Consider the following 24,059-nt stretch of genomic DNA (forward strand, 5'->3'; position numbering starts at 1 on the left):
TGCACACATCCAGAAAGCAAACTCTACCTATGGCCAACTCCATGATAACGCCATTCTGCTTCCAAGCATTAAGCTGAAGACTGAAATCTACCAGGCCATTGTCCTCATCACTCTGCTGTATAGCGCAGAACCCTGGGTCTGCTATAGGCACTACATTAAAGCTCTGAAACACTTCTAAAGACACCTGTGGTCCATGTTGAGAATTTGATGGCAGAACAAAACAACAACAAGGTCCTCCGCTGTGCTGGGCTCAACAGCATAGAGACCACCCTCCAGAAAATTCAACTTAGATGGGCAGGCCATGTCACCCACATGATGATTACTGAATCCCCAAGCAGATCTTCTATGGGGAACTGTCTCAACGCAAACAACATTAAGGTGGTCAGTACAAAGGATACAAGGATATCCTAAAAAAAAAGCCTTACAAAGTTCAGCATTGCAGACCACCTCTTGGGAAAACACTGCAGCTGACCGGTAGAGACAAGCACTGAAATTTGATTCAGCACGTTTCAGGAATCATCTACTCCAAGCTCACAATGTCCAACATTCCCAGAGGTGGCACAGCTGTAGAACTTCCCCCAAGCACCAACAATATGAAATGCCAGTTCTGTGAACATTGTGCCAATCCAATATTGCACTCTTAGTCATGAGAGGACCCACAGAAAACGATAAAATTATTTTACACCTTGGACATACTCAAACAACAAGGGGTCGACTATGACACTGCAACAAAATGGCAGTGTTTGACAACAAAAATTACTTGAAGTAATTCAAGTGCTAATGCACATTGTTGGACAGGATTAGCATTTTATAAATTCCAATCTCTCTCGCTACTGAAGTCCTCAGAAATGTCAGCAGTTTCTTAGTCTAACAAAATCTCGCTAAATTTCTCCAGTTCTCATGTGTGTGGATGCTGGAGTTTGCAAAGACAAAGTAGTACTCAGCACATCACTCAACCTCTATTTCAATCTTTTCTCAACTCCCCTGACTCAGGTTCTGGGAGTGCCCAACATTCTCCACTCAACCATATGGTCACAATTTGGGCGAGAGCTCAAAATGTTAGCAGCAACAAGCTATCCACCATGAGGGATACCACAGCCAAGTCTGATCCTGTTCTGGTCTGACGTGCTGACATGCAGTTTGAAAGACAGGCAGTGATTGAATGGTAATTCAGAGTGGAAACCCCGATCAATATTGTTACTCTACCTAGCACATAGTAATTGTATTGTGTCCAATGGAGAGTTGAGATCAACTGACCTCAACAGAAATAAGGTGGAGTTGGGGAAAATCAAACCCAAAATTTCTTTTAATTCATTCTCGGGATGCAAGCATCACTGGCAAGCCCAGCATTCATTACCCATCTCTAATTGCCCTTGAGAGCGTGGTGGTGAGTTGCCTTCTTGGCAACTGAGTGACTTGTTAAGCTATTTCAGAATACAGTTGAGTCAACCACATTGCTACGGGTCTGGAGTTACGTATAGGTCAGACCAGGCAAGGATGGCAGATTCCCTTCCTTAAAGGGCATTAGTGAACCTGATGGGTTTTTACAACAATCCAGTAGTTTCACTGTCACCATTACTGATACTGGCTTTTTAATTCTAGATTTATTTAATTAATCGAATTTAAATTCCCAGCTGCCATGGTTGACTCTTAATTGCCCTCTGAAATGGCTAAGCAAGCCACTCAATTGTAACAAAAACCACTACAACAACTGCAACATTTCTAGAACCACCACCATCTCAAGTGCAATTAGGGATAGGCAATAAATGCTGGCCTGGCCAGCAATGCCCACATCCCACGAATGAATAATAAAAAGTAAACTTGTCACTCGAATACTCAACGGCCAGTGATAATGCAGCAGCCCAACAAGCTTAACATAAGTAATGTCCACTACAAATGTGAGCACTGTCAATTATAAAAGAAGAATTTCAACAGAAAGTGCATGCAAATGAGAGAATTTTAGAATATTAACACATATCTTTTCTTCTTTGGCCTCCTTGTCTCGAGAGACAATGGGTAAGCGCCTAGAGGTGGTCAGTGGTATGTAAAATGTTCCTGTAATCTAGTCTGCACTATTTTAATAAGAAAAACTTGCAGTAATGTTGTTGCATGGGAAGCGTTTCTACGAAGAACTGTGCAGAGAAAGAGTACAGAAGTGTATCGGTTATTGTCCCAAACTGGCAACCCAGAAACCATGAACTGAATTCAATAAATTTGGGGTTTGTAGGGTAGAACCAAAATAAAAAGTGACCATGAAAGCTACCAGATTGTCATAAAAACTCATCTGATTTACTAGTGTCCTTTAGAAATATGAATCTGTCACCCTACCCAGTCTAGCCTTCGCGTGACACCAGTCCCACACCACACAGTTAATTCTGAAAACCCTCCGAAGTGGCTGAGCAAGTGTCAATTGCGACACAATTGCTTCAGGAAAAAGACCCACCTACCACCTTTTCAGGGCAACTAGGAACAAACATTAAGTGAAGCCTGGCCAATGAACCATATCCCAAGAAAAAAAATAGAATAAATGATCCTGGAGTGTTCCAAAAACAGTCACAAGCTTGCACTGAATCAGTGACTGCTTTAACTTAATGCTTGAGGAAGCATTACAATCCTGCAGTGCTCAGTACTTCAAAGTACTCACTTCAGTTATCTTGCAACACTTGTGTGTGGATCTTGCAACACTTGTGTGTGGATCTTGCAACACTGGTGTGTGGAAGTACAGAAGTGTCAATATTTGCATGGGGGCCCTACACAGAAAAGTTTAGGTCACTATACAATGAAGGTTCCTAATAAAGGCCATAAGGGGAAATCATATAATCATGCAGCACAGAGGGAGGCTATCCAGTCTCTTGTGTCTGTGCCAGTTCTTTGAAAAAGCTATACAATTAGTCCCACTCCCTCGCTTTTTGCCCACAGCCCTGAAAATGTTTCCTTTTCAAGTATATATCCAGTTACCTTCCCAGAGGCAAGTTCCTTTGTCAATGAAGCAGTGACAGAAAAATTAAACAGGCTACCAGCTCACCCTGGGTGGCACATCCTGGGGAGGCGGTGGCATAGTGGTATTGTCACTGGAGTAGTAACCCAGAGTATTGCTCTGGGGACATGGGTTCAAATCCCACCAGAAGGTGGAATTTGAATTCAATTAATAAATCTAGTCTAATGATGGTCATGAAACCATTGTCGAATGTTGTAAAAACCCATCTGGTTCACGAATGTCCTTCAGGGAAGGAAATCTGCTGTCCTTACCTGGTCTGGCCTACATGTTACTCCAGATCCACAGCAATGTGCTTGACTCTTACATGCCCTCTGAAATGGCCTAGCATGCCACTCAGTTGTATCTAACCGCTACAAAGTCAATAAAAAGGAATGAAACCGGACGGACCACCCGGCATCAACCCAGAAACGACAACGGCAAACCCAGCCCTGTCGACCCTGCAAAGTCCTCCTTACTAACATCTGGGGGCTTGTGCCAAAGTTGGGAGAGCTGTCCCACAGACTAGCCAAGCAACAGCGTGACACAGTCATACTCACGGAATCATACCTTACAGACAATGTCCCAGACACTGCCATCACCATCCCTGGGTATGTCCTGCCCCACCGGCAGGACAGACGCACCAGAGGTGGTGGCACAGTGGTATACAGTCAGGAGGAAGTTGCCCTGGGAGTCCTCAACATCGACTCTGGACCCCATGAAGATCAAACATGGACAAGGAAACCTCCTGCTGCTTACCACCTACCGCCCTCCCTCAGCTGATATGTCAGTACTCCTCCATGTTAAACAGCTCTTGGAGGAAGCACAGAGGGTGGCGAGGGCACAAAATGTACTCTGGGTTGAGGACTCCAAAGTCCATCACCAAGAGTGGCTCGGTAGCACCACTACTGACCGAGCTGGCCAAGTCCTAAAGGATATATCTGCTAGACTGGGTATGTGGCAGGTGGTGAGGCAACCAACAAGAGGGGAAAACATACTTGACCTCATCCTCACCAATCTGCCTGCCTCAGATGCATCTGTCCATGACAGTATTGGTAGAAATGACCGTCGCACAGTGCTTGTGCAGACGAAGTCCCGCTTTCACATTGAGGATACCCTCTATCGTGTTGTGTGGCGCTACCACCGTGCTAAATGGGATAGATTTTGAATGGATCTAGCAATGCAAAACTGGGCATACATGAGGCGCTGTGGGCCATCAGCAGCAGCAGAACTGTACTCAACCACAATCTGTAACCTCATGGTCTGGCATATCCCCCACTCTACAATTACCATCAAGCCAGGAGACCAACCCTGGTTCAATGAAGTGCAGGAGGGCATGCCAGGAGCAGCACCAGGCATACCTCAAAATGAGGTGTCAACCTGGTGAAGCTACAACACAGGACTATCTGCGGGCCAAACTGCGTAAGCAGCATGTGACAGACAGAGCTAAGCGACCCCATAACCAACGGATCAGATCGAATCTCTGCAATCCTGCCACATCCAGCCGTGAATGGTGGTGGACAATTAAACAACTAACTGGGAGGAGGTGGCTCCACAAATATCCCCATCCTCAATGATGGGGGAGCCCAGCACATCAGTGTGAAAGATAAGGCTGAAGCATTTGCAACAGTCTTCAGCCAGAAGTGCCGAGTTGATGATCCATCTCGGCCTCCCCCTGAAGTCCCCAGCATCACAGATGCCAGACTTCAGCCAATTCGATTCACTCCGCGTGATATCAAGAAACAACTGAAGGCACTGGATACTGCAAAAGCTATGGGCCCTGACAATATTCCGGCAATAGTACTGAAAACCTGTGCTCCAGAACTTGCCGCACCCCTAGCCAAGCTGTTCCAGTACAGCTACAACACTGGCATCTACCTTGCAATGTGGAAAATTGTCAAGGTATGTCCTGTACACAAAATGCAGGACAAGTCCAACCCGGCCAATTACCACCCCATCAGCCTACTCTCAATCATCAGTAAAATGATGGAAGGTGTCATCAACAGTGCCAACAAGCAGCACTTGCTTAGCAATAACATGCTCAGTGACGCTCAGTTAGGGTTCCGCCAGGGCCACTCAGCTCCTGACCTCATTACAGCCTTGGTTCAAACATGGACAAAAGAGCTGAACTCAAGAGGTGAGGTGAGAGTGACTGCCTTTGACATCAAAGCAGCATTTGACCGAGTATGGCATTAAGGAGCCCTAGCAAAACTGAGGTCAATGGGAATCAGGGGGAAAACCCTCCGCTGGCTGGAATCATAACTAGCGCAAAGGAAGATGGTTGTGGCTGTTGGAGGTCAATCACCTGAGCTCCAGGACATCACTGCAGGAGTTCCTCAGGGTAGTGTCCTAGGCCCAACCATCTTCAGCTGCTTCATCAATGACCTTCCTTCAATCATTAGGTCAGAAGTGGGGATGTTTGCTGATGATTGCACAATGTTCAGCACCGTTCGTGACTCCTCAGATATTGAAGCAGTCCGTGTAGAAATGCAGCAAGACCTGGACAATATCCAGGCTTGGGCTATAAGTGGCAAGTAACATTTGTGCCACACAAGTGCCAGGCAATGACCATCTCCAACAAGAGAGAATCTAACCATCTCCCCTTGACACTCAATGGCATTACCATCGCTGAATCCCCCACTATCAACATCCTAGGGGCTACCATTGACCAGAAACTGAACTAGAGTAGCCATATAAATACTGTGGCTACAAGAGCAGGTCACAGGCTAGGAATCCTGAGGCGAGTAACTCACCTCCTGACTCCCCAAAGCCTGTCCACCATCTACAAGGCACAAGTCAGGAGTGTGATGGAATACTCTTCACTTGCCTGGATGGGTGTAGCTCCAACAACATTCAAGAAGCTCGACACGATCCAGGACAAAGCAGCCCGCTTGATTGGCACCCCATCTACAAACTTTCACTCCCTGCACCACCGACGCACAGTGGCAGCAGTGCGTACCATTTATAAGATGCACTGCAGCAATGCACCAAGGCTCCTTCGACAGCACATTCCAAACTTGCGACCTCTACCAACTAGAAGGACAAGGGCAGCAAATGCATGGGAACACCATCACCTGCAAGTTCCCCTCCAAGTCACACACCATCCTGACTTGGAACTATATCGCCGTTCCTTCACCACCGTTGGGTCAAAATCCTGGAACTCCCTTCCTAACAGCACTGTGGGTGTACCTTCCCCAAATGGACTGCAGCAGTTCAAGAAGGTAACTCACCACCACCTTCTCAAGGGCAATTAGGGATGGGCAATAAATGTTGGCCTGGCCTGCGATGCCCACATCCCATGAATGAATTTTTAAAAAACATATGTTTACTTCTCAGTGGTAAGATTAAAAGCGACTTGGAAGAATCCTCTCTTGCTCTTGTTGGTGCAAGACCCGAGACAACAACAATCATTCAAGAGGGAGAGAGGGGAGTTTGAAAAGGTGGGGGGGGAGTCAGGAGCAGTGAGACCAGGACACAGCAGACCAAAGGGTGGCGTAAGAACAATGGAGAAATAAGAAAATGAATGAAATAGGGGAGAAAGGAGAGAGAATGAGATCACAATTGAATATTGGACAGTACAAGAGAAAAGTGTGAAAAACATCGACGGATTGACGACGAGAGAAAGACAGATGACAAATCTGAGCTATTCATCTATGCCTCCTAATTATGTAATAGCAGATGCCTGAAGCAGCCTCCATCTCTGCAGAATCATGTTGCACACAAAAAATTAAAATCACTGAAAAATATATTCTTTTTAAAAACTCAAATGGAGAGAAGCTGGCTTACTTGTTATTGTTGGCATCTTTCCATCTATGAAATATGATGGACATGCAGCAAACAATCCATTTTGGTGGACTGTCTTATCTTGGTGAAACTTTGCTCATGGTTGTGAAGGCCATTCCTTGAGAGACAGGTTTTGCCACCAGTGCCATACATGAAGCTGCCAACTAACACTGAGAGTTATTGTTTTCGGCGTTGGCACCTGTTGCCAAGCTGCTGTCGGCACTAGTTATCATGGTAGTACACACCAGTAAGGCTTCCGCTGCTATGTCCAGACTGGCCAAGAGAGTGTGGGAAAATGGCGCACTGACACGGAACACAAAAGTCCGAGTGTATCAGGCCTGTGTCCTCAGTACCTTGCTCTACGGCAGCGAGGCCTGGACAACGTATGCCAGCCAAGAGCGACGTCTCAATTCATTCCATCTTCGCTGCCTTCGGAGAATACTTGGCATCAGGTGGCAGGACTATATCTCCAACACAGAAGTCCTTGAAGCGGCCAACACCCCCAGCTTATACACACTACTGAGTCAGCGGCGCTTGAGATGGCTTGGCCATGTGAGCCGCATGGAAGATGGCAGGATCCCCAAAGACACATTGTACAGCGAGTTCGCCACTGGTATCAGACCCACCGGCCGTCCATGTCTCCGTTATAAAGACGTCTGCAAACGCGACATGAAATCGTGTGACATTGATCACAAGTCGTGGGAGTCAGTTGCCAGCATTCGCCAGAGCTGGCGGGCAGCCATAAAGACAGGGCTAAATTGTGGCGAGTCGAAGAGACTTAGTAGTTGGCAGGAAAAAAGACAGAGGCGCAAGGGGAGAGCCAACTGTGCAACAGCCCCAACAAACAAATTTCTCTGCAGCACCTGTGGAAGAGCCTGTCACTCCAGAATTGGCCTTTATAGCCACTCCAGGCGCTGCTTCACAAACCACTGACCACCTCCAGGCGCGTATCCATTGTCTCTCGAGATAAGGAGGCCCAAAAGAAGAAAAAAAGAAAGAACACACCAGTCCACAGGATGTGTCGCCATTTCTCTCTTTCACCAGCTAGTGACTCCCACGTTTAGGGTTTTCATGTTACACTTGCAAGCATCCTTGAAGCAGAGCTTGGGCACCCCACCGGTTGTCTGATGCCGGATACCTCACCATACAGAAGGTCCCTGGGCATGCAACCGTCTTCTATCCTGCGGATGTGTCCAATCCACCAAAGCCGCTTCTGTTTGAAGAGTGCCAACACACTATGCAGCTCTGCCTTTGAGATTTTGTCCTGCCAGGATATACCCATAATGCGGCGCCGACAGTGAAGATGGAAATTATCTACAAGCTGGCTCGCTTGGAGTTTTAGAAAAATATTGGGTTTGCACAACTTGCTCTATCTGCGCATTTGTGGGCCTTTGTAACCCCTCAGCGGGTATTAAATGGTGGAGCAGGCTCAAGGGGCCATTTGGTCTACTCCTGCCCTTATTCCTTATGTTATGTATACATCTCTGTTCTCAGTCTTCAATAGAGATTTCAAAGAAGGAAACACCTACCATATAACATTTCAAATTGATCTAATTTACTCAAACGTTACTGACATCCACTGCAAGATTTAACTACAAATCTCGACATTGCTGGCAATCTTAGCCATGATATTAACAGATTACAGCATCTGAAGTTCCAAATTAACCAACTTTAATTATGCAATTAAACAGCCTTTTGTGCCGTCAAACTTATTATGCTACTGTTATTTTACATTTCTTATTAATAATTCTATATGCAATTAATACATTTTAAAGCCTATTCAGCTCTCCAGGATAAGGGGTCGACCATTTTGGACAGAGATGAGGAGAAATTTCTGCAAAGGCTTGTGAATCTTTGGAATGCTCTATCACAGAGGGCTGTGAATGCTAAGAGTCATTTTGCAGCTCAGAAGGAAGCCATTCAGCCCATCGAGTCCATGCCAGCTCTCCACAGAGCTATTCATTCAGTCTCACTCTTCCGCTCGATCCCCGTAGCCCTGCAAGTTTATTTCCTTGAAATGGCCATCCATTGATTCAAGTCTTTGATTGTCTCCGTTTCTACCACCCTGTGGACAACGGGTTCCAGGTCATTATTGCCTACTGCTTAAAAAGGTTCTTCCTCATGTTGCCCCTGCATCTCTTGCCCAAAACCTTGAATCCATGTCACTTAGTCCTTGAACCATTAGTTAATGGGAACAGTTTTTCCTTGGTTAACTTATCTAAGCCTGTCATAATCTTGTACACTTCTGTTAAATCTCTCCTCAATCTCCTTTGTTCTAAGGAGAACAAACCCAATTTTTCCAACCTAAACCTTATAACTAAAATCCCTCATCCCCGGAATCATTCTGGTAAATCTCCTCTGCGCCCTCTCAAGGACCCTTGCATCTTTCCTAAAGTGTGGAGACCAGAACTAGACGCAATACTCCAGTTGGGGCCTAACTAGAGTTTTTATAAAGGTTCAGCATAACTTCCCTGCTTTTGTACTCAATGCTTCTATTTATGAATCCCAAGATCCCATGTGCTTTACTAACCACTCTCTCAATATGTCCTGCTATCCTCAAAGATCAATGCACATGAACCCCCAAGTCCTTCTGCTCCTGCACACTCTTTAGAACTGTGCCATTAAATATATATTGCCTCTCTCTATTTCTTCTGTCAAATTGCATCACCTCACACTTGCAGGTATTAAATTCCATTTGTCACCTTTTTGTCCAGTCTGCTCATCTTTGTCCTGTTGCAGGCAGTTCATATCATTAACTCTGTTCGCCACACCTCCAAAAGTGGTGTCATCAGCAAATCTTGAGATTCTATTCTTTATTCCAAGATCCAAGTCATTTATATATAGAAAAATAAGCAGTGTTCCCAGCAGTGACCCTTGGGACACACCACTGTCTACCATCCTCCAGTCTGGAAAACAACCATTTACTACAACTCGCTGTTTTCTGCCCTGAAGCCAATTTTTTATCCAAGCTGACACTAACCCTCCTATTCCATGAGCCTCAATTTTGTTAATCGGTCTTTTATGTGGTAGTTTATCAAATGCTTTCTTAAAATCTATATAAACAGCATCCACTATATTCCCTTCATCAACTTTCTCTGTTACTTCATCAAAAAAAATCAATTAGATTAGTCAAGAGGATCTGCCTTTTGTAAATCCATGCTGGCTGTCCTTTATTAAATCAAAACTCTTCAAGTGCATGTTGATTTTTTTTCTCTGATTATTGTTTCTAAAACCTTACCCACCACTGATGTTAAACTAACTGGCCTGTAGTTGCTATGGCTGTCCTTACACCCTTTCTTGAGTGAAGTATATTTGAGACCGAGATCGATAGGCTTTTGGGCATTCAAGGAATCAAGGGTTATGGGGATAGAGCAGGAAAGTGGAATTGATACAGAAGATCAGCCATGATCATGCTGAATGGCACAACAGGCTCTAAGGGCCATATGGCCTACTCCCGCTCCTATTTCTGATCTCCACATTTAAAAATCAAAAAAAATTTGCACTGGCCTACTGAAGTTGCTCTGCCAGCAGAAATAAAGAAAAACAAGGATGCAAGTAACAAGCAAATATCTACAAGGCTTAAATATGCACATAACCAAAGCTTCACCACACAACAGATAAGGTTCAGCAAGATCACAAGGGCTCAAGAAATGCAAACACCACAAACCAGCATACAAGAAATATGAGTAATAGAATGGAGTTAACTTGTGGGCTCAGCTGCCATGGCGTGCAGAATGAATATCACCCACAGTCTACAGCTTGGACACCAGGACTTACATGGTTGAGAAGAGTGCAATACGCTCCATCTAATCTCACATTTAAAGAATGGATAGTTAGGGATGTTACTAGAGTGTGGCTGTATGCATAGAACTGTATATCAGCAACTACCAGCGTCTGCAGGAGACAAGAGAATGAAAGTGGAGGGCTGGGTGGGGGGGTGGGGGGTGAAGTAAGTAAAACATGATCAAAAGGAACCAAGGCACAAATAAAAAAAAACTGTTGGAAAGCTTTTAAAAAAAGACGTAAATCCTGCATAATATACCCAAGAACATTCAAGGCTCCAAACTTCAGTCACAATGTCAGCAACAAAATTGTTTCTTTACTGTAACGCCAAACTATTTTAACGTTTAAGCTGTAAGCCTGGTCACCTGTTCTATATCAGGCAAACAAATAACCCGTTCTTTACTTCAGGCGGTAACAGGCATAACATATCCTTCACCCAAAACACCAAAGTTACTGCAACTCTCATTCTGGAACAATATAAAACTACAAACATTTATTGACGGTGGTGAAAGGTCAAGAGGAACCTGCAGAAAAGCTGTCAGCTGTTGACTGACTACTAAGTTCTCAGAAGAGAGCGTTTGATCCTCCCAGCACATAGACAAAAAAGTACGTACAGAAAAAAAGTAGAGCCTATAAGTGGGTTCTTCAGTATTCTCTTCCACCGACATACTTCAATCCTGTCAAACTACAGTAAAGGACACACACTGTACCATTACTAAAATATACCGTGCTTAATGACACGATCATCTGACAAAGCAAAAATAGACCCCTTTCCACCCCGCTTAGCTGTCCAGCTATGTCTGCTTCCTCCTAATGATACAAACAGAAGTTCTTCTGGAAAGACACACAGACAATGTGACCTTCAGTCCTGCATGCTTCTTGAATTATAATCGCTCTGAAGATATGGTGACCACCAGATCTGCATGTTTGGCACTGTGGAGAGGAATTATTCCAGCAGTGTTGCATGGTTACGGCAATCATTAAATCATGGTACTATTCACAAACGAACTGCCCTCAACATTACCAATGGTTAGCTCTCAAACTAATTACATTCTCCTGTTTGCACGGGGAAATGGCGAATTAGCATACCTACTCAAGTTGAGTCAGCTGCTTTCCCCTGCATTGTTAGAAATCAGCACAAATCAAATATATAAAGTAATCACAGAACTGCTGGTAGTCTATAAGAACAAGTTTAAGAGTTGAACCCTGATTTAATATTTTAAGATCTCTAAACATTTTTGGGAGTCCACAATATCAATGGAACTTTCTGAACTGAAGGTACAATTCTGCAGTAAAGGATTCAGTTCTAGGGTAATCTTTAATATGGTCCCACTTTCAAATATCAAGGAGAATGAGCTTAAAGTCAAGAGCTTTACCATTGACTTACAATGTACCTATCCTTCAAAACAACACCACGTTACTGGATTCACCATACTGCAACAATATAGAACTCCAAATGTAGCCAGAGTTCAAGGGGACTCTGCAGCAAAGCAGACATTCTGCTCGTCCACCAATGGCTGACAAAGATTTTTAGCTGATTTTTTCCAGTATACAAAATAGTGTTGGGGCAGTACCACTTTACACACAGAACATACAGGCCTGGTGATTACCAGCTCATCAGAACCCTGGCTAAGGAACACGTCCTAGGCCACCTGGTTTAGCACAGGTTCCAATGACTATTAGATCAATGCACAGTACATTTGACAAGAGGGATGGGGGCACCCAAACTGTCAACATTGTCAGATGTGTACAAAATTTTACTTTTAAGTTTACCTCCCAATTGCTCACAAAGCACAATTTAAAAATACCTGCCCTCTAATTTTCTGTTTCTCCCTTATTTGTTTTCTCATACTAGTTTTTACTACTTCCTCTTAAACTGAACCTGTTTGACACTGGCTGCTAAGATTTGCCACTTGAATATTCTCCCACTGCTTCTTCATGGTCTTTATTTTTCCAATCATTCACGAACCTCAACTCCTGCATGTCATTGTTGGTTAATTTCTGTCACTCAAGATCTAGTGACCAGTCTTCCGTATCGCCCCAGGTCATGTTCATGATTTCATGCCTCTCTGATTATCAACCTCCTGTGTTTTGCTCTACTTTTAGCGCCAACAAAACACAATCCCATAAATCAATCCCAACAAATTAAACACTGCTCAGATACCGCAGTGGAAAGAAAGACGTGAAACAAACAGCCCAGGACATCAACAATGATATAAATGAACAAATTCTGACATTAATATGCTCAGGAAGCTTCTTGGGCAGATACCTACTTGCAGGAGACACACCTTGCCATTGTGTTCTATATTAGCTGTGAATCTGAGGTTTTCACTGTAGCCTTTTGCTCTATTTCTCTATCAACTGTTTCAACGACAAAGCCGGCTAAGCAAGGTCTTTTTTTTTATATTTGCGATTGCAGTGAGGGATATCAGTGTTGGCACCAAAGCGGCACAGTGGCGCAGTGGTTAGCACCGCAGCCTCACAGCTCCAGGGACCCGGGTTCAATTCTGGGTACTGCCTGTGCGGAGTTTGCAAGTTCTCCCTGTGACCGCGTGGGTTTCCGCCGGGTGCCCCAGTTTCCTTCCACAGCCAAAGACTTGCAGGTTGATAGGTAAATTGGCCACTGTAAATTGCCTCTAGTGTAGGTAGGTAGGTGGGGATGTGGTAGGGAATATGGGATTAATGTAGAATTAGTATAAATGGGTGGTTGTTGGTCGGCACAGACTCGGTGGGTCGAAGGGCCTGTTTCAGTGTTGTACCTCTCTATGACTCTGATTCCTGATCAGCTAATGCACTGCAAAGATCCCAGCACTCTGCACCAAGTGCATTCTTTACTGCATCAGTAGAACATATTTTTCCATTTTTCACACCAACCACCCTTAAAAAAAAAAGACATATTTGTATAGCACTTTAAGACCTCGGGACGTCCCAAAATGAACTGAAGTCAATAAAGTACTTTGGAAGTGTAGTCACTACTGTAACTTAGGTAACACGGCAGCCAATTTGCACACAGAAAGCTCCCACAAACAGCAATGCGTTAATCACCAAGTAGTCTGTTTTAGTGACGTCAGTTCAAGAATGAATATTCACCAGGACTGGAGAGAACTCTCTTGCTAATAGTACCACAAGATCTTTACCATCTCAGCTGAAAGACGGCACCAACTCGCCCCCTCCCCCACCACCCCTGTCCATGTAGCACACACCCTCAATACTGCACTGAAGTCTCAGACTAGATTTTGAGCTCAAGTCTTTGAAATGGGACTTGAATCCACAAACTTCAGGAGGCAAGAATGCTGCCACTGAGCCACTAGGTTTAAAGGCTGGCTCTTGTCTGCAAATGAACCCTGGCCCGAGCCCAACAGAACTACGTCCAACCCGAGCTCGACCTGGCCCGAGTCCTTTCATTTTGCCCGCGTCCGACCCAACCACCTGAATGTTCAGTTAACCTAGCTTCCGTTTTTCACTTTTTAAGATTGTGCAGATAAACAACAAAAACTGTAACCGGACTTGAAAGGTTGCTTAAAAAGTACATTAAGATTGCAGCCACGTACCGGAGGTGGTGATAGTGTGTGTCCGACCCAACCCGAGCCCGAATGCCGGACCTGGAAGAGCAATCCGACCCAAACCGGACACGTCATCGGGTTCAGGTTGGGTAGCCATGCTCTAACTACGTTCTCATCGGGTTCTTATGAAAGGTCATCAACCTGAAACATTAACTCTGTTTCTCTCTCTCTCTCTCTCCACAGATGCTGCCTGAGCTGCTGAGTATTTCCAGCATTTTCTGTTTCTATCTGGTCATTTATATTGTTGCTACATTACAACAGTGACTATACATTAAACGTACTTTACTGGCTGAGGTTGAAGATGGTGCTACACATCTGCAAGGTCTTTCAACATAGGACCATAATATTAAAAAGAAATCTATTGGTTAAACATCTTCAAAGCAATAAAATACTGATTGAGTTTATCGAACACTATGTTCCTGCTAACTAAAGTCTATTGTCATCAACAACTATGCATTGCTACTTTGTCACTTGCCTTCAGAGTTGCTTTGAAAGGACCACAATGCACTATTCTGTCATCAGTGTACATGTAGCAATAAATTATAAAGAAAAAAATTAACTTATATGGAACCTTTCACATCCTCAGGACACCCCAAAGCACTTTACAGCCAAAAACTTCTAAAGTGTGGTCATTCTTGTAATGTAGGAAACGCCACAAACAATGTGATAATGGCCAGGTGGTCTTTTTTATGATGTTGATTGAGAGATAAATATTGGACAGGATACCAGGGATGACTCACTTGCTCTTCTTCAAAATAGTACCACCGGATCTTTTACATCCACCCGAGAGGGGAAACAGTTTAATGCCTCATTCTAAAGACAGCATCTCCGACAGTGCTGCACTCCCTCAGTATTGCACTCGAGTGTCAGCTTAGCTTTTTGAGCTCAAGTCTCTGGAACGCACAACCTGCTTTCTCAGAGGTGAGAGTGCCACCAACTGAGCCATGTCTGACACTCCAACAAGGCAGCAGCAGAAGGGTTACAACTGACCTTGGACTAGAGAAGCGAAACATTAGCTAGGGCTCCCATACCTCCCCCCGCACTCCCCCACCTTCCTCCGCACTCCCCCACCCCACTGCAACACCAACCAAGAATGTGGATGCCAAAGACAGAGACAGCATTTATTGCCCGGAGAAGGTGGCATTGGTGTTCTTGAAGCACTACAGTTGTAGTGGATTTGATACAACAGAGCTTGCTTATTTCTCTTCATACTAGCCTGCAGTTGCACTTTACCATCTCTACTGCCTCAACATTCTAAGCAACCCACAAAAATCAGTTGTACCATTTTAATCAAAGTTGCAGAGTCAATACGACATAGAAGGAGGCCATTTGGCTCATCAAGTCTATACTGGCTCTCCGTACAGCAATCCAGTCAGTCCCATGTCCCCTCCTCCATCCCCATGGCCCTGCATGTTTATTTCTCTCAAGTTCCCATCCAATTTCCTTTTGAAATCAATGTCTCTGCTTCCACTACCCTCGTAGGCAGTGAGTTCCAAGACATTACCACTCACTGCATAAAAAAGTTCTTCCTCACATTCCCCTCTGCATCTCTTGCCCAAATTCTTCAATCTGTGTCCCCTAGTCCTTGGACCATCAACTAATGAGAATGCCTTGCTTTATCTACCTTATCCAAACCTGTCATTATCTTGTACACTTCTATGAAATCCCCCTTCAATCTCCTTTGCTCCAAGGGGAACAACCCCAGCTTCTCCAACCTAACCTTGAAGTTAAAATCCCTCATCTCTGGAACCATTCTGACAAATCTCCTTTGCACCCACTCAAATCCTATTTACTTTGCATTTCTGTGGCTTATTCTTGGTAATTACTACCTTCAGAATGGGTTATTCTCCCGCTCAAATACACACTGGAGCAATAGATTGCTATTTCCATCATACGGTTTACTTTTAGGGATCCAAAAATGACCATTCCAACCCCAAGTGAGCAAGAATGAAGTGAATGTAAACGGCTGAGAAGTGGATTGATATGCAAACCAAATTCCAATTCCTGGGACATGGGCCTCACTGGTGAGGTTGGCATCCATGCATTCATCATCCATCAATAGTTACCTTGATAAGGTGGTGGTGGGCCACTTTGGAGAGCGGTTAAGAATCATCTACATTGGTGTAGGACAGGAGTCACATATAGGCCAGACCTGGCAAGTGTGGCAGATTTCCAGGCCAAAATGACTTTAGAGAACCAGTTGGGCTTTTATGACAATTTGACAGCTTTAATCACATACTTTTCATTTCCAGAATTTTTTTTATTATAACTTAAAATTCGCATACCGGCATGATGGGATTCAAACTCTCATTCTCCAGATTATTGGCCCAGGCCTCAGGATTACTCATCAAGTAACATACCACTACATACCGTAGCTCTATCCAATGACTCCGGTTGGTAAATCCAATTAAGTGGACAATAGCCTACTTTTATATATAGTGGCATGGCAAAATGATAAAAAGCACTTCACAAGAAAATGGGAATAAATCCAAAAAGCATGCAGCAATAGAGAAAACTTTTAATAGGATTCTGCACATGGGAGAAGATAGAGCCAAGCAGATGAGTTTGTGGAGAGCTGGAGCATGACAGCAAAAGGCTTTGGCATCAATATGGTACAAAAGGATGGAAGCATGGAACTGTCAACAGAAGGGAGCGTATGCACGATTGGATGAAGGCCTGGGGGAGGCTGCAGAGAGCAGAGCTAGGGAAGGACTTGACGTAAAAATAATGAGGTCCATGCTGATGTAAGGTACAGATCATGGGCTATAATGCAGCTCACAAAATCACCTACCGATGCTCGCCATCAAGGCTGGCACATGAAGTCCAGTCACTTGACCAAAGCAGCCAGCAAGAGGAACACATGACTTTGGACCTATCATTACCTGGTCATGACGGTTTCGCTGTTTGTGGGAGCTTACAGTGTGCAAATTGACTGCTGTGTTCCCTGTGGGGCGGCACAGTGGCGCAGTGGTTAGCACCGCAGCCTCACAGCTCCAGCGACCCGGGTTCAATTCTGGGTACTGCCTGTGTGGAGTTTGCAAGTTCTCCCTGTGTCTGCGTGGGTTTCCTCCGGGTGCTCCTGTTTCCTCCCACATGCCAAAGACTTGCAGGTTGATAGGTTAATTGGCCATTATAAATTGCCCCTAGTATAGGTAGGTGGTAGGGAAATATAGGAACAGGTGGGGATGTGGTAGGAATATGGAATTAGTGTAGGATTAGTATAAATGGGTGGTTGTTGGTTGGCACAGACTCGGTGGGCCTAAGGGCCTGTTTCAGTGCTGTATCTCTAAACTAAACTAAACAAACCTTACAACTTTGACTGCACTTCCAAGGTACTTGATTTGGCCACAGACTCGGTGGGCCTAAGGGCCTGTTTCAGTGCTGTATCTCTAAACTAAACTAAACAAACCTTACAACTTTGACTGCACTTCCAAGGTACTTGATTTGGCTGTAAAGCACTTTTGGACGTCCTGAGGTCAAGAAAGGCACTGGATAAATGCAAGACTCTTTTTTTTACCCAAAGCTCTCCATCGCTGGGAGATTTATCACTTCATGCCTGTATCTGTTGTAGACTAATAGTAGAGATTGATTGCTATGATTGGTCAACAACTCTGTTATGGTTGCAAAGTTCAACAAAGGAAGCTTGTTAAGAAGCTGGAAGCCCATGGAATTATGTGAAAAGAAGTGTTATTGATACAGAATTGGCTCAGTGACAGGAAGCAGAGGTGTTTTTTATTGATTTAGAGATACAGCACTGAAACAGGCCCTTCGGCCCACCGAGTCTGTGCCAACCAACAACCACCCATTTATACTAATCCTACATTAATCCCCTATTTCCTACCACATCCCCACCATTCTCCTACCACCTACACTAGCGGCAATTTACAATGGCCAAATTACCCATCAACCGTGCAAGTCTTTGGCTGTGGGAGGAAACCGGAGCACCCGGAGGAAACCCACGCGGTCACAGGGAGAACTTGCAAACTCCGCACAGGCAGTGCCCAGAACCGAACCCGGGTTGCTCGAGCTGTGAGGCTGCGGTGCTAACCACTGCATTCTACTATTCCACAAAATAATTTTAAAAGGCAGTAGGACAGGTAGTTGAGAACGAGGAACTCGTAGGGTTACGGATGAAAAGCAGGAATGTAGAACAACTGCTCTTTCAAAGAACCAGAACAGGCACGACGGGCCGAATGGCCCAATTCTATGCTGTTCGTTTCCCTGATTCTATGTACCAGGATGGTGGAAGAAGAACTGGATAGATTATAAATTAGGAATTCCTTTTGTTCCCAACAGTGGGTTGGCTTCAGGAGAGGAGGAGATGAATAATAAGCAGCTGCATTGATTTGTACGGCCTCCAAGACTGAAAGAAAACCCACAAGAGCAGCACAATGCCCCCCCTCCCCCCTTTTGCCGCACCTTAGAATTGCCGCTACCCGCCGGGCTCTTGCCTTTGCCCCCGTACGAGGATCCTGAGCTGCCGCTGCCCGATCGCTCCCGTTCATCGCCTGCAGGCCCCATTTTCTGCCCGGGCCTGTCCCGGGGCTCGGCGCCGGCTCCGGGCTGCCGCTGCCCGCTCCGCTCACGCCCGTCGCCGCCACCTAGAAAAGCCGGCGCAAACTCCCTCCGCCTGCTCCTCGACTCCTTGGACATTTTCTCTCGCTTTAATATTACATCGATTTTTTTTTTTGTGGTGGGAATAAATAGAAATATTCCTCGTTTCTTTATTAAAATTGCCTCAGTTTAATGACAACAAAACAGCGGTCGGCTCATTGACAGCCGCGCAACCAAACTCGACGCCGGAAACATCCCCGCCCCGAGTGCTGACTGACAACCGCATCGACCAGCCGCGTCCGCCATCCGGCGCCGATCCCGCCCATCGGGCCCAATCAGCCCCGCCCACTATAGGGCGGGGCTTAAACTGGGCAAGCAGGTTCGGTTGCAGTGGCGCTGTCAAGCAACGCAGCAAACAGAGGCCGCTCTCTGATTGGTCGGATCGGGGTTCCCCTACCCGGCGGGCCTTGCGGGCCGACCCACTCAAATTGGAGGCGGGAAAGCGAGGACTGGACATAGGGAGAGGGGTGGCAATGTGTGAAGGAAGGTGGAACCAATATGATGGTCTTTCAGCATTTGTGAGCTTAAAATAGAAACAAAACCAGGGTATTCTGAAAATGTACCGCAACATAGCTAACACTTGTAAAAAAAAAAATAAATGCCAATCTATTTTTATATGCTGATTAACCTGTTGGGTATTTCTATTTTGTTTCAAATTTCCAGGTTATATCGATAAAGTTGGATGGAATACAAATAACACCAAGCTGACCCTTAGGAGCAAGTTGAGGGTTTATAAGGCCTGTGTTCTTAGGACCTTGTTGTATGGTTGTGAAACATGGGTGACTTTATAGAATCGTAGAAAGTTTAAGGCACAGCCCATTGTGTTTGTGCCAGCCGAAAAAAGATCCACCTATCGTAATCCCACCTTCCAGCATTTGGTCTGTTACCCTGCAGATTACAGCATTTGAGGCACATATCCAGACTCCTTTTGAATGAGTTGAGGCTCTCTGCCCTTTCAGGCAGTGAGTTCCAGATTTCCTCATCTCCCCTCTGTGGGCGGCATAGTGGCGCAGTGGTTAGCACTGCAGCCTCACAGCTCCAGCGACTCGGGTTCAATTCTGGGTACTGCCTGTGTGGAGTTTGCAAGTTCTCCCTGTGTTTGCGTGGGTTTCCTCCGGGTGCTCCGGTTTCCTCCCACATGCCAAAGACTTGCAGGTTGATAGGTAAATTGGCCATTATCAATTGCCCCTAGTGTAGGTAGGTGGTAGGGAAATATAGGGACAGGTGGGGATGTGGTAGGAATATGGGATTAGTGTAGCATTAGTATAAATGGGTGGTACATGGTCGGCACAGACTCGGTGGGCTGAAGGGCCTGTTTCAGTGCTGTATCTCTAAACTAAAAAACTAAACTAATTTTTCTACCAATCACTTTAAATCTATGTATGCCCCCTCGTCAATGACCTCTCTGCTAAGGTGAACAGACCCTTCGCTGCCACTCTATCCAGGCCCCTCAAAATTTTGTACATTTCAATCAGATCTCCCCTCAGCCTTCTCTGTTCCAAGGAGAACAACCCCAGCCTATCCAATCTTTCCTCATAGCTGTATTTTTCCAGTCCTGGTCACATCCTTGTAAATCTCCTCTGTACCCTCTCCAGTGCAATTACATCCTTTCTGTAATGAGGTGAACAGAACTGCACATAGTACTCAAGTTGTGGCCTAACTAATGAGTTATACAGTTCCAGTATAACCTCCCTGCTCTTATATTCTATACTTAGTCTAATAAAGGAAAGGATTTCATATGCCTTCTTAACCACCTTATCAACCTGTCCTGCTACCTTTAGGGATCTGTGGACATTCACTTCAAAAGGTCCCTCACGTCCTCTACACTTCTCAGTATTTTCCCATTAATCGTGTATTCCTTTGCCTTGTTTGACCTCCCCAATTGCATCACCTCACACTTCTCCAGATTGAATTCCATTTGCCACATTTCTGCCCATTGGTCCAGACAATCAATATCTTCCTACAGCTATCCTCCTTGCTATCTACCACACGAACAATCTTTGTTTTGTCTGCAAACTTCTTGATCATGCCCCCTACATTAACGTCCAAATCGTTAATATACACCACAAAAAGCAGGGGACCCAGTACAGAGCCCTGCAGAACGTCACTGGAAACAGCCCTCCAGTCACTAAAACAGCTGTCAACAATTACCCTTTGTTTCCTGCCACTGAGCCAATTTTGTATCCATCTTGCTGCATTTCCCTGGATCCATGGGATTTTATTTTTTTAACGAGTCTGTCATGTGGGACCTTGTCAAAAACCTTGCTAAAATCCATGGAAACCACATCAACTGCACTACCCTCATCGATCTTCCTTGTTACTTCTTCAAAAAATTCGATCAAGTTAGTCAAACAAGATCTTCCCTTAACAAATCCATTGTGGGAGCAATTTTGCTGAGTTTTGCTTCTATACCTATTATTTTGTAAGTAGATTAATACAATCCTAGTGAGAACGTCTACACATATTCTCTCTTATATGAGTTGAAAGTATAGCCACATATTGATACAAAATGGAGTTTTAGCCCGAGGCACTGTGGGACAGATTTAGTGAGCTCACAGTTGGAGCTTGGTACAGCATAACACAAATAACGAGAGGGGGCCCCTCTTATCAGTGAATCTGCAGACTGCCCGGCACCTTCAGGAATGCAGGCCCATTTAAAGTGACAATTGGGAGACTTCAGGACAATGGATGGGACCTGAGCTCATCAATTGATGATCAGGGCCGGCATAAGCTGATCAGTTCACCACATGATGCCTAATCAGTGATTTAATTGGTACTAAGTGTAATGTATGTAATCAATAACCATTCTGATTGGATTGTGTCCAGCCGGGATGGGCTGAGTAACTGTATATCCATTGTGGATTTCCTTTGTTCTAGAGAGTAACACTGGACTGCTTTTAGGTAAGGTGTGCTCTCCATGATATCATGAATAAAGTCTGTTTATTCTCAAAGTCTGAGTCCGGAGAATTTGTTGAATCATCGGGTTTTAACTGGATTTTCTCCAACATCCATGCTAACTAACCTTGATTAATCAGGGCCTTACAGCTACCAGTAAGAGAAGCTCAATAATTTCCATCTTTGCTGTCTGGCAGGATAAAATGACTAAGTCTTCTCAAAGGCACTAATCAAACAGATGGCTTCGGTGGATTGGACACATCAACCGGATGGAAGACAGTTGCATACCTAAGGACCTTCTGTATGGTGAGGTAGCCAAGTCTAAACGACCAGTGGGGCGCCCAAAGCTCCACTTCAAGGATGCTTGCAAGCGTCACATGAAGGCCCTAATAGTTGACAATCGCACCTTGTAGTCACAAACTGGTGAAAGAGGGAAATGGCGACACATTGCGTGGACTGGTGTGCACTACCACGATGACCAGTGGCTACAGCAGCTTGACAACAGGCGCCGACACTGAAGACAACTCACAGCATCACTTAGCAGCTTCACCTGCGGCACTCGTGGCAGAACCAGTCTCTCAACGATTGGTCTTCACAGCCATTAGCAAACGTGCACCAAGAGAAGACGCCCCACCTCCATGGATTGTTTGCTGCCTGTCCATCATCTTTTGTAGCTGGAAGGATGCCAGCCAGTACAGGCTGTTAAAAACCAATCACTTAACCAACAAATTTTTGATCTTAAGATCAAAGTGCTGGAAATACTCAGCAGGTCTGGCAGCATCAGTGGAGAGAGAAGCAGAGTTAATGTTTCAGTTCAATGACCTTTCATCAGAACTCGTCCATCAGTCCCAATCAGCTCCACCCAAGGTCATTGACCTGAAACGTTAACCCTATTTCTCTCTCCACGGATGCTTCCAGACCTGCTGAGTATTTCCATCACTTTCTATATTTATTTCAGGTTTCCAGCATCTACAGTATTTTGCTTTGATTTTTGATGTTAACTTGTTTCTTTATTCAATTTTGATAGTATAGCTTTCAAAATGAAAACATTTTGTTTTAAAACATGAATGGGGACATAGCCCACAAAAACCATGGATAAAAGAACAGAAAAGGACAACAAAATACGGTAAATGCCTCTCTGTCTTTTTCTGCTCCTACCAAAGCTTTGCAGGGAAATGGTTGAATTGTGTTCTCAGAGTTGAATTTAAAATTGACCCCAATACTGATTCCATGGTTAAACTAAATGTTGGGAAATGGCTTGTTAAACAAAACATGATTCAGACTAAAATTGTTACTTAAACATGGCATTCCTCGCCAATGATAAGACAGCTAACATTGAGTGTGAGCTCAGGAATAACTTGTTGGTGGGACATAAATAATGCAATGCCCTATCTGATCCTCAGCTGTGGAGGACCCTTTGTTGAAGAAATATTGTAAGTGAAGGGAGTAAAAATTGGAATATAGCATGCCATGTCTCCATGGCTCATTAATTTGGACATTTTCCAGAACCTTTATGCGTCTGTTAGAAATGAATAACACCAAAAGAGGTGTCCCCTTCAGATACAGTATCACTTAATTTGTATAGAAAGGGGTTTTTCTTTGAATATAAGATACAAGGGGTGCATGACGCACCTCTTCAGTTTCTTTTTGTCTTCCTCAAATACAGATTCTCTTTGTAGTTAAAGTAAGATGATCTTTTCTTCTTTAGTCATCTGTAGCAAATACATGTACTTGTGAAAGTACTCAAATCACAAAATAAAGTCAGACAGAGAATGAAGTCGTAAAATTCAGAATGTATGGCTACACTAGTCAGTTACAAAAAGAGATAAGTCCTTCACTTAACTATAAAAGTGTCTGAGATCAAGAAAGGTTATTCAATTTGCTGGGAAACCCTATCTATAACCACTTAAGTCCATTAATTGTTTGTACGCTCCACAGTTAATTTTAAGAACTATAATTGTGATTATGTAGTTAATAAATAGTTGTAGTAGTGTATGCCTTTTGTTTGACCTCTTATTTGATGGTTTGGCAAGAAAGGGTAAATTAATTTACTCAGTAGTTTCCAGTATTTGCAAGGAAAGTACTATCTTCTTCAGTGTGAATTAAAAGAAATCAAAAAGCAAAATTGCAGGCAACTTAAAACAAAAATTGAAAGTGCTGGAAACACTTGGCAGCTCAGGCCAGCTCAATGGAAAGAAAGAAGGGTTAACATGTCAGGCCGATGAACTTTTGTCAGGACCAGGGATGTTACAGATGAACAGCTTATAAGGAGGAACAGACCAGGGGAAAAGGGGCAGGGAGAGTAAAAATAATTTTCTATGATTAGGTGATGAAATGATAGAACTGATTTTCTGCCATTTAATTATCCAATTTACAAAAAAATAGGGTTTGTTCTATGATCATCTTTCATTTTTTTGCTAACAGAGATTTCTTCCAATCCTCAAAGA

At 44.4% G+C, this 24,059-nt stretch overlaps 1 protein-coding gene across 3 annotated transcripts in view; it reads right to left on the reverse strand.

Moving 5' to 3' along the window:
• Positions 1–18,894, reverse strand: part of scaper (S-phase cyclin A-associated protein in the ER) — a 384,847-nt gene extending 365,953 nt beyond the window's left edge. For all 3 annotated transcript variants that reach the window (XM_068015512.1, XM_068015509.1, XM_068015510.1), the window contains exon 1: positions 18,523–18,894. In XM_068015512.1, the coding sequence (XP_067871613.1) occupies positions 18,523–18,756 (234 nt within the window). In that variant the 5' untranslated portion in view covers positions 18,757–18,894. The remainder of the gene's footprint in view (positions 1–18,522) is intronic.
• Between the last annotated feature and the right edge of the window lie 5,165 nt (positions 18,895–24,059).

The sequence above is a fragment of the Heterodontus francisci genome, chromosome 35 (assembly GCF_036365525.1).
Source record: "Heterodontus francisci isolate sHetFra1 chromosome 35, sHetFra1.hap1, whole genome shotgun sequence".
NCBI lineage: Eukaryota > Metazoa > Chordata > Chondrichthyes > Heterodontiformes > Heterodontidae > Heterodontus > Heterodontus francisci.